Genomic DNA, 15,505 nt, shown 5'->3' on the forward strand with positions numbered 1-15,505 from the left:
CATTCTTTGTTTGAATCTCTTTTACTGATTTTAGGAGAGAAGATTTTGCAAGTCCATACCTATTGTTAGAAGAATTCTCCAGTCACGATGTACTTCTGTCATATTAGCGTTGCTGAGTCTAATGAATTACTTACATACTTCTTTGTGATGTTCAGTTTGCCAGTTACTGCGCATTAAAAGTTTTGTTTAATTGTGATTTAAGAGATTCTCAAGATTTTGGAATTGCTCCTAGATTATATTAATATGCAGAAGTTACTTATTACATTCTTTATCATTCCTTAGCTTGACATAGCTTTGATGAGACGTTTTGCAAACAAGTATATTGACTGACTTAAAAGAAGCTGATTAATCATTAGACTCTTGCGATTCCCCATATATTTTCAAAGAAAATGTAATCTTTGTATCTTTCTTTAGAGTTTAATCTGTCTTGAAGTGCTCATCCAAAGCTTCCACTGAGTCTTTGATACTTATTAATAAGGTAAAGATAATGGGTGAGCTTTCACATCTCTTACTGTTGCTTTTGTTTCAGGATGTGTTGGAGTTTGGGATAACATCACCTGTTGGCGTCCTGCAAGGATTGGAGAGACTGTCACTGTCCCTTGCCCAAAAATATTTAGCCTTTTTTCTGGAAAACCAGGTATTTCATTTTAAAGTGTACATTTCTTTTTATCATTTGATAAAACAATGTATTAAAAATGTTGATTTGGAGCTTAAGGTTTTAGTTTTTTTAGGAGCTGAAATACCAGATTTTCAACAGAGCTTCAACAGATATATCATGGAAAGACCAAATAATTGCCTTTGTGATCCATCTGCTATTCTTTGATTTAAGTACTAACCATACGTAAATTCTGATACAGTGCGGCTCATCAAAGCTGTATACATTGCTTACTCTTCTGGGCTTGTCTGTATTAATAATTAATGCAGCTGAACAGCTGCCATCAGATTACATACAGGTTCTTCCTTCTGTGCTTAGGAGTGGTGCTCCTAAGAGCGATTATAAAGAGGAATTATTATGAAACCTTTTATGCTGCTTTTTAATGGAACTTGAAATGAACTCCTCAGTGTCTAAGATTTCTAAGACCTATTCATAGAATCACAGAATCATAGAATTGCTCAGGTTAGAAAAGAAGAAGACCAAATCCAATTGCAACCTAATCATACTACCCTAACTCTAACAACCCTCTGCTAAATCATGTCCCTGAGCACCACATCCAAACAGTTTTTAAGCACATTCAGGGATGGTGACTCAGCCACCTCCCTGGGGAGCCTATTCTGGTGCTTAACAACCCTTTCTGTAAAGAAGTTTTTCCTGATATCCTACCTAAACTTACCCTTGTGTAACTTGAGGCCATCTCTCCTCATCCTGTCACCTGTCACCAGTGAGAAGAGACCAACCCCGCTCTCACTCTAATCACCTTTCATATATTGGAAGAGAGCAATAAGGTCTCCCCTCAGCCTCCTCTTCCCCAGATTAAACAGCCCTATTCTAACTATACCATCTTTTGCACCATCCTGTTGATATATGTTACAGCAGTTTAATTTTGCTCTTTACCTTTTCAGTGAGGTTTTAATATAGATGGTGCATGCAAAGCTTTTCACGTATGTATCTCAAAATGCAGCAGGAAAATTCTTATCCTTGTTGTTCAGGTGAGAAATCTTTGTCATGAAAAAGTGGTGAAAGATGCAAAACCTGATATAGCAATTCTGCCTGTGAGATCTCTATGGAGACCTTTATAAAAATAGAACTTTCTACATAAAGAATAACTGGAGATATGACTAAAATATCTTTGTTCTTAAAGCTGCCAATTAAGTCTTTTTACAGTGAAAAACAGATAACTAAAATGAGCATTTCCAGGGCTGGTTCAAGTAAGACCTCAAGTATTTCAGCATGATTATATTTTTTGTTCAGCAATATGTCATTTATTTAATTCATACACAGCACATTTCAAATTTAATTGATTCTTTTGGCAGGAAATTATCAAAATATCTTATAATGAGAAATCTAACTTTATTTAGCCATCTTAGTGTGATGTATTTTTTTTATTTTTGGGGGTGTGTTAAAAGGAATTCAAATTTTTCTACAAGAATATTTAGATTACCTTCTTTTTTATGAAAATCTTCCAAATCACAAGTAGGCTTTCTAAATATTAGTTCTTTAAAGGATTTCTTAACTTGAATTTTTAGTTTGAAAGAATAGTTATGATTCACATGCATCAGTACAGGCTAGGGACTGACCTTCGGGAAAGGATCTCTGCAAAGAAGGACCTGGGTGTCCCAGTGGACAACAGGTTGTTCATGAGCCAGCAGTGTGCACTTGCGGCCAAGAAGGCTGTTAGTATGCTGAGATGTATAAAGAAGAGCATAGCCAGCAGAGTGAGAGAGGTGATTCTCTCCCTCTGTTGTGGTGAGACCACATCTGAATCTCTCCATGTTTAGTTCTGTATTCCTCAGTTCAATGCAAGAAACTTCTAGAAAGAGTCCAGTGGAGTGCCACAAAGATGATTGAGGCCTGTAGCATCTCCCTTATGAGAAAAGGCTGAGGTGCCTGGGGTTGTTCAGCGTGGAGAAGACAAGGGATCTTATCAATGCTTATCAATGTCTAATGGATAGGAGTTGAGGGACTGAGGCTGACTCTTTTCAGTGGTGTGCAGCAACAGGACAAGGGCTAAACAACACAAGCTGGTACGTAGGAAGTTCTGTACAAACATGAGGAAAAAAATATTTACTATGAGGGTTACAGAGCACTGGAACAGGCAGATAATAGAGGCTGTGGAATTTCCTTTTCTGGTGATATTCAGAACCAGCCTGTGTGACCTACTATAGGGAACTTGCTTTATCGAAGGGGTTTGTACTAGATGATATCCAGAAGTGCAGCCCCTACAATTCTGTGATTCTGTGATCTCATCTTTACATCTTTAGGAGAACTGGCTGTTAATTTCTTCTGCAGTGATCAAGATTATAGTGTAAGAATTCCACATGATTAATTCCCTACTTCATATTAAATGATTTTTTATTTTAAAAACAGTTGTATTATCCTATAATGCTTCTGTAATATGTGGCAATGTAAATATGGATGTCATGCAGTTATTCAGTGATGTTTCATATTAAAATATGTGTCAAATTAAGTTACATCTTTCAAATCTGAAAAATCTGAAATATTAGTTTCATGGAAACGTGGTGTAGAAATACCCAGTGCTTTCTATGGAACATTGTCCATAGGGGGCTTGACCTTTTCTCCGAGGCAACTGTCCATAGAACAGTGTCTAACTGCCTTTAAATTAGATAGCCTTACTATGCTTAGAGAAGAAGAAAATTTAGCATCTTAACTACATAGAACCTTTTTTATTGCAAACCTATCTGTGACACAGTTCATGCTTCTTTTAACGTATTTGTCTGCTCTGCCTAATCAGATGATCTTGATATAAAGTGAAGGCACTTTAGAATGTATTCATAGGTTATGTTTTCCTTAAAAAATATTGTGTCTGTGCCAAACTGCAGAAGTGGTCCTGTAGTTCAGGAAGATGCTGTGGTTTGTTGTTGAGGTCTGGTTATAAACTAGAAAGGTTTTGTGGTTTGTCAGTCAACCCTTTGTAGCATATGTACAATTTTCAGCTGAATGCATTATACAAAGAAGTAACTGAGGAACAAGATAAAAATCAGAAAAGATTCAGTTTGGAATGTATACAAACATGTTTAGTTATTCTTGATCTAAGATGGTCTGTGACACATTAATTTACCCCTGGGTGATGGAAAACAGGCATCTTCAAGTTAGTTTAAGACTAGTAATAAACTCCAAACAGTAACATGTTATTAGAAATACAAACATCATGAATCTTTAAATTGCTGTAAGAAAGACGAAGGGCAGTTGCTCATAATTTAACATTTTAAGAGTAGATTATAATTCTGATGACTTTTGTTTATTCTAATACATCAGACAGTTCAGATTTCTCTTTCTGAAGCTGTTCCATATTGAATGAATATTTATTAGATTATGGAGTATTATTATAGGTTGCCCTCCAATCTCATTATAACTTCACATAGGAAAACAGTCAACTTCTTTTCTCATTTCCAATAAAAAATATCTTTTCTGAAACTGTTTAGAATTCCTTTCCAGTCATACTTGCCCATTTTCTGTACCTTCCGTAAGAACATCAGTGACTGGTTCAATGGATAAGATTCAGTATGTGTACTGATGTCATCATTCTTCAACCTTTCACAGAGTTCAAGTTTTAAAATGCATTGCAAACTCTACTGACGTTTGCTGCAGCAGTAATTCACCACTATAATATGTACGAGCTTTAATAACTCTTCAGGAGATCATTTAGTATTGCCTTCTTGGAAGAAGTCAAATAGTAGGTTAGAATAACTCTCACTTAAATTACTTTTCTGTCGGATTATCTTATCTACAAGTTATCCTCTTCATAAATGAACTGAAAACCTCTTTCTAGATTACATCAGACAGTACAAGAAAATATTTCAGGCTTTTGCAGATGTAACAGGAATAGCCTACTGTCACAACTTGGAATATTTCTTTAGTGTAAAGGCTACTCGGAACAGTAGTACAAGCCAAAGTAAAGTTAATGAAGAGCATATGAGAGGAAACAGATGAGTTGCTTTAACAGGAGAGTTAGGAAATAGGGTATATTAACAGCATATTTCCAGAGAATAACATAATTAGATTGGCTAAACATTCATTGTTGAGTAGCCGTTTGAATCCTGATTTAAACTCTCAAATTTTGCTTTACAGGAAATATTAGCAAAAATTGTACCAGTAATGGATGGTCAGATATTTTTCCTGACATCTTAAGTACTTGTGGATATAATGACTATGAGGACGATTATAAGGTAGGGAGAACGTTCTTTCAACTCATTTAAATGCTGATGTTCAAAATAGCTATGAGACATAATGTGCTTCCAAATAATCCTATTTTATTCTGTCAGAATTAGTAACAAACTGTAGTCATTTTTGGAAGCATTGCTTGTCATGTGCTTAGATTGCAAATGTCATATGAGACAAAAACAGAAATGTACAATCTTGTAATTGTTTGAAATGTAAGGCTATGATCAGTTGTTAAGCGCAGTAATGCATCCACATTTCTAATACTGACTGAGCCTGTGCACTTGTTTTGCATGGTATTATTTCCAAATGTTTCTATTATAATAAATCCTAATAATGTAATAAATCTGTTAATATATGCACCATTTGATTGCTGATATGCGTCTAAGTTATCGTGAGTAAAATAGAATTAACATAGGTCTTTGGAATTACTGCAGATTTATATTAAACTTAAAATTGGATTAGCAATTAGATATGATTCAAAAAGCTATCAAGACATCATAAACACAGTACAAATGGAAAAATGAATTTGTTCAGTTTGTAGAAACTATTTCTTGTTCTTTCTTATTTAGAGAAATACCCTTTCCATGATGTTTTGCCTATTTTCTACCGGCGTTTCTGCTGATTCTAGCAGTGCAAGACTTTGTTTACAAAAAGTGATTTTGAGATCACAGTGTCAGTAGTTTTGTTATTGTGAGCACATGAAGTAAGCTCATGGATAAACATTCTTAACTGTTTGGGTTTTCCTGAATTGTAGTATGTATATGGAACAGCTCTGGCAGGCCTATTCCAGCTGAATTGCAGAGATGTGCTGGCTTTCTAGCTAAGACGTGTGGATCTTGCCATTTCTTTCTGTATTTTAAAGCCCTGCCTGTAGTTGAGCAAGAGCAATGAAGAGTTTTTAGAATATATTACATTCCTATCCTTTCTGCAGACACATTTCAAAACATTGGTACAGTCTCACTGCTCGGGAACAATCCCACATTACCGCTAAACCAGCCTTTTAAAACACTGTCATCAACCCAGACTTTGTCACAAGGAGTCAAAATAGGTTAACACTTAAAAAAAATCAAATGAGCAAATGAAAAGATTTCAAGTAGTGATATGTACTTAATTAGCAGAAGTAGAAGTATAAATAGAAAAGCAGATCTTGTTTGAAGTCATTATTACTAATTTAAAGGAGCAATTTGAAATGCAAGTTGACTGTACTTACAGGAATGAAGCTAGAGAAACTGGAAATGGTTAGTAGTAGTGACATTTGAATAAGCCTGATAAAGAATAAATAAGAAACCAGGAAGAAACCACATCCAAAGAGATGTGAAGGGCAATGTATGAGGTTACTTTCAGAGTCACAGTAAATACAGAAATAGTATTTTAGGAAAAGTGACAAAATACTTTTCCTATGGTAGTCTTAAGTATTTTTCCATATTCTTTCCCTGAAGAAAACATTTGCAGAGGAGGCAGAAACTGTCTTTGTTACCAATCAGTTCCTGAATCTTCCCTACTGAAATAGTTTCCATTATAGGCCTACCTATATTGTCTCTGGGGTCTGCATTTATAGGTAACCACTTTGATGCCTATGGGTCTGAACAAACAGTTATGTTTTCAACACATCAAATTGTGTATTTAAACCTTTATTACATACTTTCCATCCCTTTCCTATAAGAAAATTCAACTTTAAATTAATCTTGTTCATTCAAATAAGCATCTTCTTTTTTCTTGTATATTTTGGTTGAGTTTGTGGCACCACAGAGGCAAAATGGGTAACAAATCAAGATGTGTAAACCCAACACAAACGTCTCTGCAACCTTTTCTTTCATGTGAACAACTCTGACCTTTTTGTTAGATGCACGAATCCAGGATGTCCTCAGAGGGTATTATGCTCTTTATCAGCATTAATAACACAAGTCAAGCTGCCTCGTGAATGTAAATGACTGAAATGTGGCCACTTTATTTAAAAAAAAAAAAAAAAAAAAAAAAAAAAAAGAGAGAGAGAGAGAGACAGCTACAGGTCAGCTAATACAGTATTATCTAATCTTAGCTTGAACTGACCTGATATTTATTATATCACAGACTATATGATTCAACCACTTGAGTAATACAAAGACAGATTCATGGAGAGGATAATTCTAAGCGCTATTACACATGATGAAATTATTGCAGCTCATGCCTAAGTGGAAGAGCCATCTGTGAAAGAATTATCCCCCATTCGGCAAGTTTCTTGAAGCATCCATTCTTAGGCTTCAGTCACAGATAACACCCTGAGTATGCTACCCTGGCTATACATCCCAAAACAGTTGGAGTCAACGTGGCAAAGTCAGGACTGACTCAGACAGACACTGTTATGAATGTTCATAGTTGCTTGTGGAAAACAGGTGCATTACTAGTATCTGTGAAGTGGACCATTGCCTTGGACTAATGGATTGTTTGTACTGAGTTTAAATTGAATGTGTCCCTTTCAAGAAAATGTAATGCACAGTTGCTGTCTGCCAGTGCTTTTTTGTGTGCCTGTGAGTCATGCTATTTTTGTTACATTCTACATTTCTCATTATTTTTTCACAATATGTGATTACAGACCCGTATTTCTGAAAGTGAATACAAAACTCCTGTCATGCTCAAGTGAGAAGGATGGGGCATGAGTATAAGCTAATGTACTCTCTTCTGAGAGCATAGTAGGAATTTATTCTATTACATATAGATTGTCCACAGGTTAAGGTGAACAGAAAGAGAACCATGTTGGAAAAGGGTTAACATCAATCTGTTATTTAAAGATTATTAAATACCAAGGAATACATGATTTATCAGTTATACAATTTTGTAAATCCAGTTCTGTGCTGTGACATCCAAAAATAGGAAGAAATGCCTCTTAAGAAATAACTTGATTGTCCACATCATATGCTCAACCTATTTATTCTAGTTTGTATTTATGCTCCTGTAAGCAAGTTTTTGCAAGGCTTTAGAAACAGCTGCCATGTTTTTGAAGTTAATGCTGTAAAAGGAAGGAGCTGGGATTTGTATTGTATTTCCATCTACATTTGCTAGTTTCTGTATTTCTAATGCTCTCAGCCAAGTTGCAATGTGCAAACAGCTTTATATTCATGATGCATCTTAAAGTTTTCTGCTATGTTCTTTCATATCATTATTTAGACACCATGGAACGTATTCTGAAACATGTGTTTTAAAAAATTAAGAACTTATATTTTAATATAATTGTAAAAATTCGCATCTGTGAATACAAAGCTTACATGTAGCTTTCCAGAAATATACTAGAATAAACAAAATAGTCATCTGTGATGATCGTACTTTAAAAGTGATCAGTTGTATGTTTTGGTTAAATAAAGAAAGTGGTGTTTATTTTTCTTGTACACTGAGGATAACAATAGGTCAGTAGAGTGGTACTCCTTTGGACAAAGAATCAGTTCAGTTTTGTTCTTGAGCACAGGATTACCCTGCTACCCCTAGAGGTCCTTCCAAACCAAGGCTGAGGTTGAAAGATCCCCTGGGTAACTGTCACCTTTCCTAGGGAGCTTCTCTGCCCTTCCTGCTCTGCGAATGAACAAAAGTTCGTTCCTAAACTCAGTAAAAGAAACATGAAACTATCCATAGAGAAAATGGTAGCAGAAAAAGGTGACTGTTCTAAGAAACAAAACTGTACGTAAGAATAGATCTTATAAAAAAGTCTATTGAGCATAACACTAATCACACAAACTTGTGGTAATCAGATTTCTTTTTCATGTGTGTAGTGTTTTCATATCATTTAAAAACCTACCGGAATTAGCCATAAAAAGCACTAGGTCTTTAAAGCCTACAAAACAGTGTGCAAGTCATAACCCACTGATGTTTGTAGTACCTAACCACCAGTTGACTTAGTTATTGTTTACTATTTGAATATTTGCCTTAAAACATTAAGAATAAATTGTTGGATTTCAGTTTTGGAATCAGTATTTCTCAGACAACCATGTGAGTATTTTGCAAGGCCGCGTATTTTTAATCCTGTTGCAAAAATACTTATTTTGTTATGCAGAAATTTTCACGTCATTTCAGTTTCAAAATATCATTTTAACTTCATATCCATGCCTTGAATCAGCTTACACATCGAAAACAGTAACAAAATCTAAAGGGGTTTGACATTTTCTCTTTGTGTAAATCTTTTAAGAATTTTATTCCTAAGGGAATGAGTAAAAATAGAACATAACCATAATAGAAGTTACCTATCAATGATACTGTTCTCTCAACATCTACTTATTTAAATTTTACATTTATGTCTTAGGAAGTAGAGAGCACAAGTCTGAAAGTAAACATAGACCGAGGTACTAAGAGGCAACAAAGCTGTAAGACATTGGTTATAAGAAGTTACAGAATTGATTATAGGTTGTTACAGAAAGGCTTTTAACTCTAAAAGCTTTTTATCAGAACTTTTCCTTGAATACATGAAACGTGCTATTAAGAAAAAAACAAATTGGAAATACATATCTTGGTTTTCTTTAACAATGCTATACATTCATTCTGCAGTACTGTCTTCTGCAAGATACCTTTTAAGAGAAAAACAAAGGGTATTTTAAACAAAAAACAACATCTGCAGATTACACCATCTAGAATTGGAGCTGTGCTCATGACATGCTCTGTGCTCATTTTAGATCTTGGGAGAATGGCAAGTCCTTTCACCAGTATCTTACTTGGAATGTCTTACTTGGAAAGAAAAATAGCAACAGAAAAGAGAAAAAAAAAAAAAAAATAGAATTGAAAAGGCAGTCTCAAACTCTGGCTGTGCAAAAGCTTTCATTAGTTAAACTGTGTGATTTTAAACTAAGCTGAATTGAAGAACACTGTCTTCAATTTTATTTAAAACAAGTTTATTGAATTACTTTAGAATGTAACTGACTTAGAAAGTATACATAATCCATGTGCTTACACCACTGTATATATATATGATGCCCCCATATGTTGCAAGAATTATGCAATGAAATCCCCAAATCTGTATTTTTTATAAATGTCTGCAACAAATAATAATAATAATAATAATAATAATAATAATAATAATAATGCATAGCTTAATCAGTAGGTGCTGGCAATTCATGATTTGGCATTCAGCACCTGGACAAAATGATCCTTGACGGTCCCTTCCATCTCATGGTATGTAATGACTTGGTGAATGGCAAGCTGGACATGGGCCAGCAATATGTCATCACAGCCTAGAAAGCCAACTGTATCCTGGGCTGCATCAAAAGAAGAGTAGCCAGCAGGGCAGGAGAGGTGTTCCTGCCCCTCTGCTCTCTGCTGGTGAGTCCACATTTGGTCCAGGCTCTGAGCACCCTAATCTAGTTGTAGAAGTCTCTGTTCATTGCAAGGGTGTTGGACTAGCTGATATCTAAAGGTCCTTTCCAATTCAAGATATTCTGTGATTCATTAAATTTCCTTTCAAATATGCTTCCTCCCTCATTCCACGTAGTTTCTATGTACCAAACAGTAGCATTTTTGTTTCATTAATAGTTAGCAACTTTGAGATACATGCTCTTTCTGTTATATGCTGGCATCACAACAGTGCTGTGATTAGTAATCAATAATAATAATATGACAGTTGGTAACACATGGACACACTGCCAAACAGATTTTTTAATAGCAAGCAAAGCAACGCACTTTTATGTGACTTAACAATCAAGATTCAGACAAACTTTATCTGACTAGACTGTGCAGTGTACTCACCTGCATATATGCAGACAGCCTTCTGTAGTATCAAAGGAGATGTAGTCTTTGGAGTCTGGCTGCAAATCATTTTATCCTAATTTCTTTGAATCATCACAAGCACAATGAAGCACATGAATCATAGCATAGAAGAGTCTCTTCTCTTCCATTGATTCCCTTGAGAGAGAGAGAGAATGACTAATTCTGTTGAGCTTCCTACCTTTTAGAAGGATTACATACCATTATTACCTGCATTAAGCTAAAGGAAGCCTTATTCATTTCTCCTAATCACTAGTAGCTATTTGAAATTTATTCTATTTATTTTTTTTATTATTACAAATGCATTGGGGTTGGTTTTTTTCATCGTATTATTACTGAGAAAATGGAACTGTGGTATCTGAAATCCTGTGGGAGTTGGACCTCAGTTGAAAAAATTCCAAATGAAAGCAAGAAAAAAATGCTATGCTTCAAATGCTGGCCTTTAAAACAAGTTTGGGGGGGGGAAAGAAATCTTAATAGAAGTAAAACCCAAGGATGTTTAATGCTTTTATTGCCTGATGGAAAGCTAACAAAGTCAGTGGAGAAAAACCTGAGACAGAGGAATATTGCCCAACTTTAGACTCCCACAGTCTTCATCTGCTTTGGAATTTCTTGGTTTCCTTTGTATTTAATGAAGATAAACTAGGTCTTTTTACTTCATTATCCCTCTAAATTATTTCAGATTTTTCATGTAGGACAAGGTGAATAATGCTGCTGCTTTTGTTACTTGATTATAAAGAAAACTTTCTTGGATGAACTCAACCTTGCAAAATTCAAAGGCTTAGTACCTCTCTTGCTTTACTGTACTGTCCTGCGTCCTGCACTTGCTTCTGACTTATCCTGAGGAAGAAAACAGGAACTCTGCATTCCTGGACATTAAGAACATTTACAGGAAAGTAAAATTACTTGTCCTAACGTCAACTTTATACAGCTCTTCAAAAATGCATTCCATTAAAAAAAACCAAAAACAATGGCAGTTGAATTTCATCAGGCAGATAAATTTTGAAGTTGTTACTCTGTTTAATGGAATCCCTTGTGATTCCAAGAAGAGAAAGGAAAATATATATTGAGTTCAAGTTGTTCTTGATATGAAGTAATGCAGAACATATAAGCAGAATGGAAGTTTTCTTGTGGGAACACTGGCTGGCTGCAATTTCCCAATAATGAATTCTGGTCCAGAATCATTCTTATGATCTTAGTGGTGCATACCATCTAACGAGTACAGTGACCATGGGTCATTAAAGTCTGTAAATCAGTTGATTCTCTGTTCTTTATGTATGCAAATGCAGCTTGTTCTGTGTCAAGGGTAGGAATAAGGGGAAAAATGTAAGACCAGAGCAAGTATTTCTGAAATGAAGATGGGCAAAGATAGGGAAAAAATGAGCAAAGACAGTGCAGTCTAAACATAGTTATACATGTTATATACTTGGCACCAAACAATTTATGTATTTCCTAAACAAATACTTCCATGTCAAGACAAAAATTAAGGAGAAGATACAGTCTTTCTGTAGATCTGATGTACTTGGACCCTTTAAAGGAATAGGAACATCATAAAAATACATTGATAAGAATTAGATGATGACTGTACTGTTTTATAAGCAATGTACTTGTTGAATTGCAAGTAATTGCATCAGAAGTGATAAAAAAAATAAGAGGTTTCTTCTTCTCCATTCAGAATAGAAGTCAAGTGTGAAAACTTTCACATTACAGAGTAGGTTTTCTTACCTGATTGGACCTGAGTACAGAATGTCAGAGCTGGAGCTAGAACAAATTTCTTGGGTCATTCTTCAGATCATTCACACAAACTTACTTACCACGTATTTTAAAAACTGGAAAGGTGAAATTCAATTTGCAAGCCAAAATTCCTAAAGAGAGATACATGTTTGAGATGTATACGACTAATCACTAGTATGCGCAAATGGCATTGATGTGATTGCATAAACATAGATATCTATGGATACAGATATCTATATCATAGCATCATTTGGCACCACTGCCATTACAGCAAAGAGATCCTATGTCATATCTGCCATGCAGTTGTCTTTGGTGCCGTGGGGCTTCTCAAATAGGACACTACATTTAAGGTAATAGGTATAATTTGTTAATTCTGTCAATGACATTGTGTTGACTAGAAAGTGATGTCTAGCTAGGGATGAACTGAATGAGTCTTTTGACTGCAGTTCTTTTTCCTGCAATCAGTATCTCAGGATGCAGAAGGAGAGCTGATATGTTGCCACGAGAGTCAGAAAAGCTGGGTAAGCATGATGATATAGTCAAATACTAAACATGGGTCTGTGGCGGGTGAGACAATATCTTCATTCAGTCTCACTTAGTAAATTACCATCCATGATTGCCAACAAAGCTGTTCTTATCTCATGTACTGATCCGAAACCAGCTGGTGCTAAATTTGGCATGCTCACTGCAGTGTAATGAGTTTGTAGCTGCACTTTAGATAGTCTGGCCAGCAAAAAAAGTGATTTAGTAGCAAGTTTCTTACTGCTTATGTATTTTGTAGCTAGAATGTTATTGTTCTCCATTTGGTTTTCTGTTATGTATTGGAAAGGAGAGGATATTAACTGATATTAACTGAGGTATTCTGTACTGATCACTAAAAAGCACACTTTTGATTGACTGATTTAAAACATTAAACATGAAGGTACTAATATAGCCTACCCAAATTTACTTTGATATATGTGATAGTCATGTAGTAATGCTTGCATTTGTGTGTGTTACACAGCTTGGGTTAGTCACTCAGAAGAATAAAGACATATACTCATAGAATTTGAATTCCACTCCCTGCAGACAATGTGGAAAACCTTTGGGTGAAGTAATAGTAAAGGACATTATGACTCGTTTTTCTGAAGCTAAATTCAGTGTCAGGTAAAAGCCAAATACCAGATTAACGAGTTCCCAAAAGTGTCAAACATTGAGGAATAGCTACTGTATTGTTGAAAGGAAATGTGCAAGCTGGAATTACTTCTTGTAGCTACTGGATTCTGATCTGTCATGTAAATGTGGGATAAGTAGTCACTAGCAACCAAACTACATAAACAAAATTGCTAGTGTCTTTAGTGTAAGCAATAGTGTTTCAGTAATTCAAATATTTTTATGGATTCTTACTCCAAAATAGCAATATTTCTATTACTGTCAGCTTTCTAATACTTCCCATGTATCATATGTGTGCAGAGTTGTTTACAGGATTCTCAGAAAAAGTATTTCAAAGCCTAATAAAAATGTCAGCATGAGAATTTTTGAATGCAGAAAGGAGGTGATTCACCTAGGCAGTGGGAACTGTCTGGAGAGTAGAGACTGTGGTACTCAGAGATGCCTACACTTTGATCAGTGTGGCCATCTGTTTTAACAGCAAATGCATGAGCTTACATGTGCCAAACTTACACACGTTTTGGAGTTATTTCTACTGCTTGGCAGAAGAAGACTGTCTTCAGGGACTGGATAACCAATTCATAAAACACTTGTGCCATTTTGCAGCAGCAAGGGGCCATACAGCTTTTTAAGGTTTCCTAGCACAATAAGAAACCCAAGTGAGAGGGAAGAAGTCATTTCTACCAGAGGTTGTAAAAGACACCAGAAGTCCTGGTTTATGTGATTACTCTTTGAAGAGTACTGGCAAATACAAGTTACAAAGGGGCAATGGTTGCTTTAACATGGCAGGATTTGTTAAGTTACTTTGTGGTTCCCAAGACAAGAAGATGAGAGCATTGCAAAGTATTCCCTGCGTTGTCCCCCTACACTTACCGGGTTTTATGTGTATGGTTTTATCGTACTAGCAGAGACCTTATTGCTGCTCTTGTTCAGTGTGATGACTTCTGCTTAGTTGAGCATCAGTGTTACTATTTAAAGGGCATCTCTGCTGATCATTTTTTTTTTTTCTGAGAAACTGAACACGAAAACTTCCACTCATTATTTAAACAACACAGATTTGCTGTCATTGCAACTTCTTTTGCAAGTGACATTTATCTCCTTCAAATTTACAATATTTACACAGTGGATGTTAAGAAGCTTTGATTTAGAGACCCTCCAGACTTCTGTTTGTATGTTCTACAGAAAAGCATTTTAATGGGGCCTGCAGATGCCAACAAGATGATAACAAATAGAACAACATGTTGTGGAAGTGCTGCACATTGTTTCCAGGCTTTGCAGTGTGTTTTTGCAACACTTGAGGTGCACAAGGTCCGGGAATAAAGTTCTTCACCTCCTAGAATGCTGATGATAGATCACGAGGCTGCCAAATTGTTAAGTCATTTATTGGAGCATCATTTTACTGTGATTTTGCAGGGCAGGGAAGGTAGAATAAAAGTGTCCCCAGTGTATTTGAAGTGTTTTAAGTGAGTTACTTTTCCCTTTTCTAACAGTTTACTTAAAGGTATTTCTTTATTGCTGCTTTTACAGATGCAGTTATAAGATCTGAGTGCTATAAATATGTGCAGTACATATAGAAATTCTGTCTGTTTTATTTATTGTATTCTAAATCACTGTTAAAAACTTCTATTTCACATAGCGAAAAATTCTATAATTTTAGTATTTTATCTAGCTTCATGGAACATAATGTCCATGTAATCACTTTGCTGTAGGCACAAATGAACAAGTACTTTAATTCTGAGAGCAGTTAGCATTATCATTGTCATTCCGAATGGGTTTTAATGTAATACATAGCCAACAAATTTACATATAACAGTAGTTAATGATCAGACTGCACAATTCAGTCTGCTTCTCCTCTACTGATAGAGTAGAAACTTTCTAAGTTTCAGCAACTAACTTTACAAAATAAGGAATGGGAAAGGGTTGTTTGGGTGACAAGTATTTGAACATACAGATTAGGAAATGAATGGAATTTAAACATGCCCTTAAAATGAATGGGACTCAAATGTCCTTAAAATTAAGTTCATGTATAAATGCATAACTAAGTACCCTGGAGCAGAAGGACTG

At 35.4% G+C, this 15,505-nt stretch overlaps 1 protein-coding gene across 1 annotated transcript in view; it reads left to right on the forward strand.

The window, feature by feature from the left end:
- VIPR2 (vasoactive intestinal peptide receptor 2) overlaps positions 1 to 15,505 on the forward strand; it is a 51,044-nt gene that overhangs the window by 14,054 nt on the left and 21,485 nt on the right. The window contains exons 3-4 of the mRNA XM_072329811.1: positions 530 to 637; positions 4,748 to 4,845. Of these exons, the coding sequence (XP_072185912.1) occupies positions 530 to 637; positions 4,748 to 4,845 (206 nt within the window). The remainder of the gene's footprint in view (positions 1 to 529; positions 638 to 4,747; positions 4,846 to 15,505) is intronic.

The sequence above is a fragment of the Excalfactoria chinensis genome, chromosome 2 (assembly GCF_039878825.1).
Source record: "Excalfactoria chinensis isolate bCotChi1 chromosome 2, bCotChi1.hap2, whole genome shotgun sequence".
NCBI classification, from domain to species: domain Eukaryota; kingdom Metazoa; phylum Chordata; class Aves; order Galliformes; family Phasianidae; genus Excalfactoria; species Excalfactoria chinensis.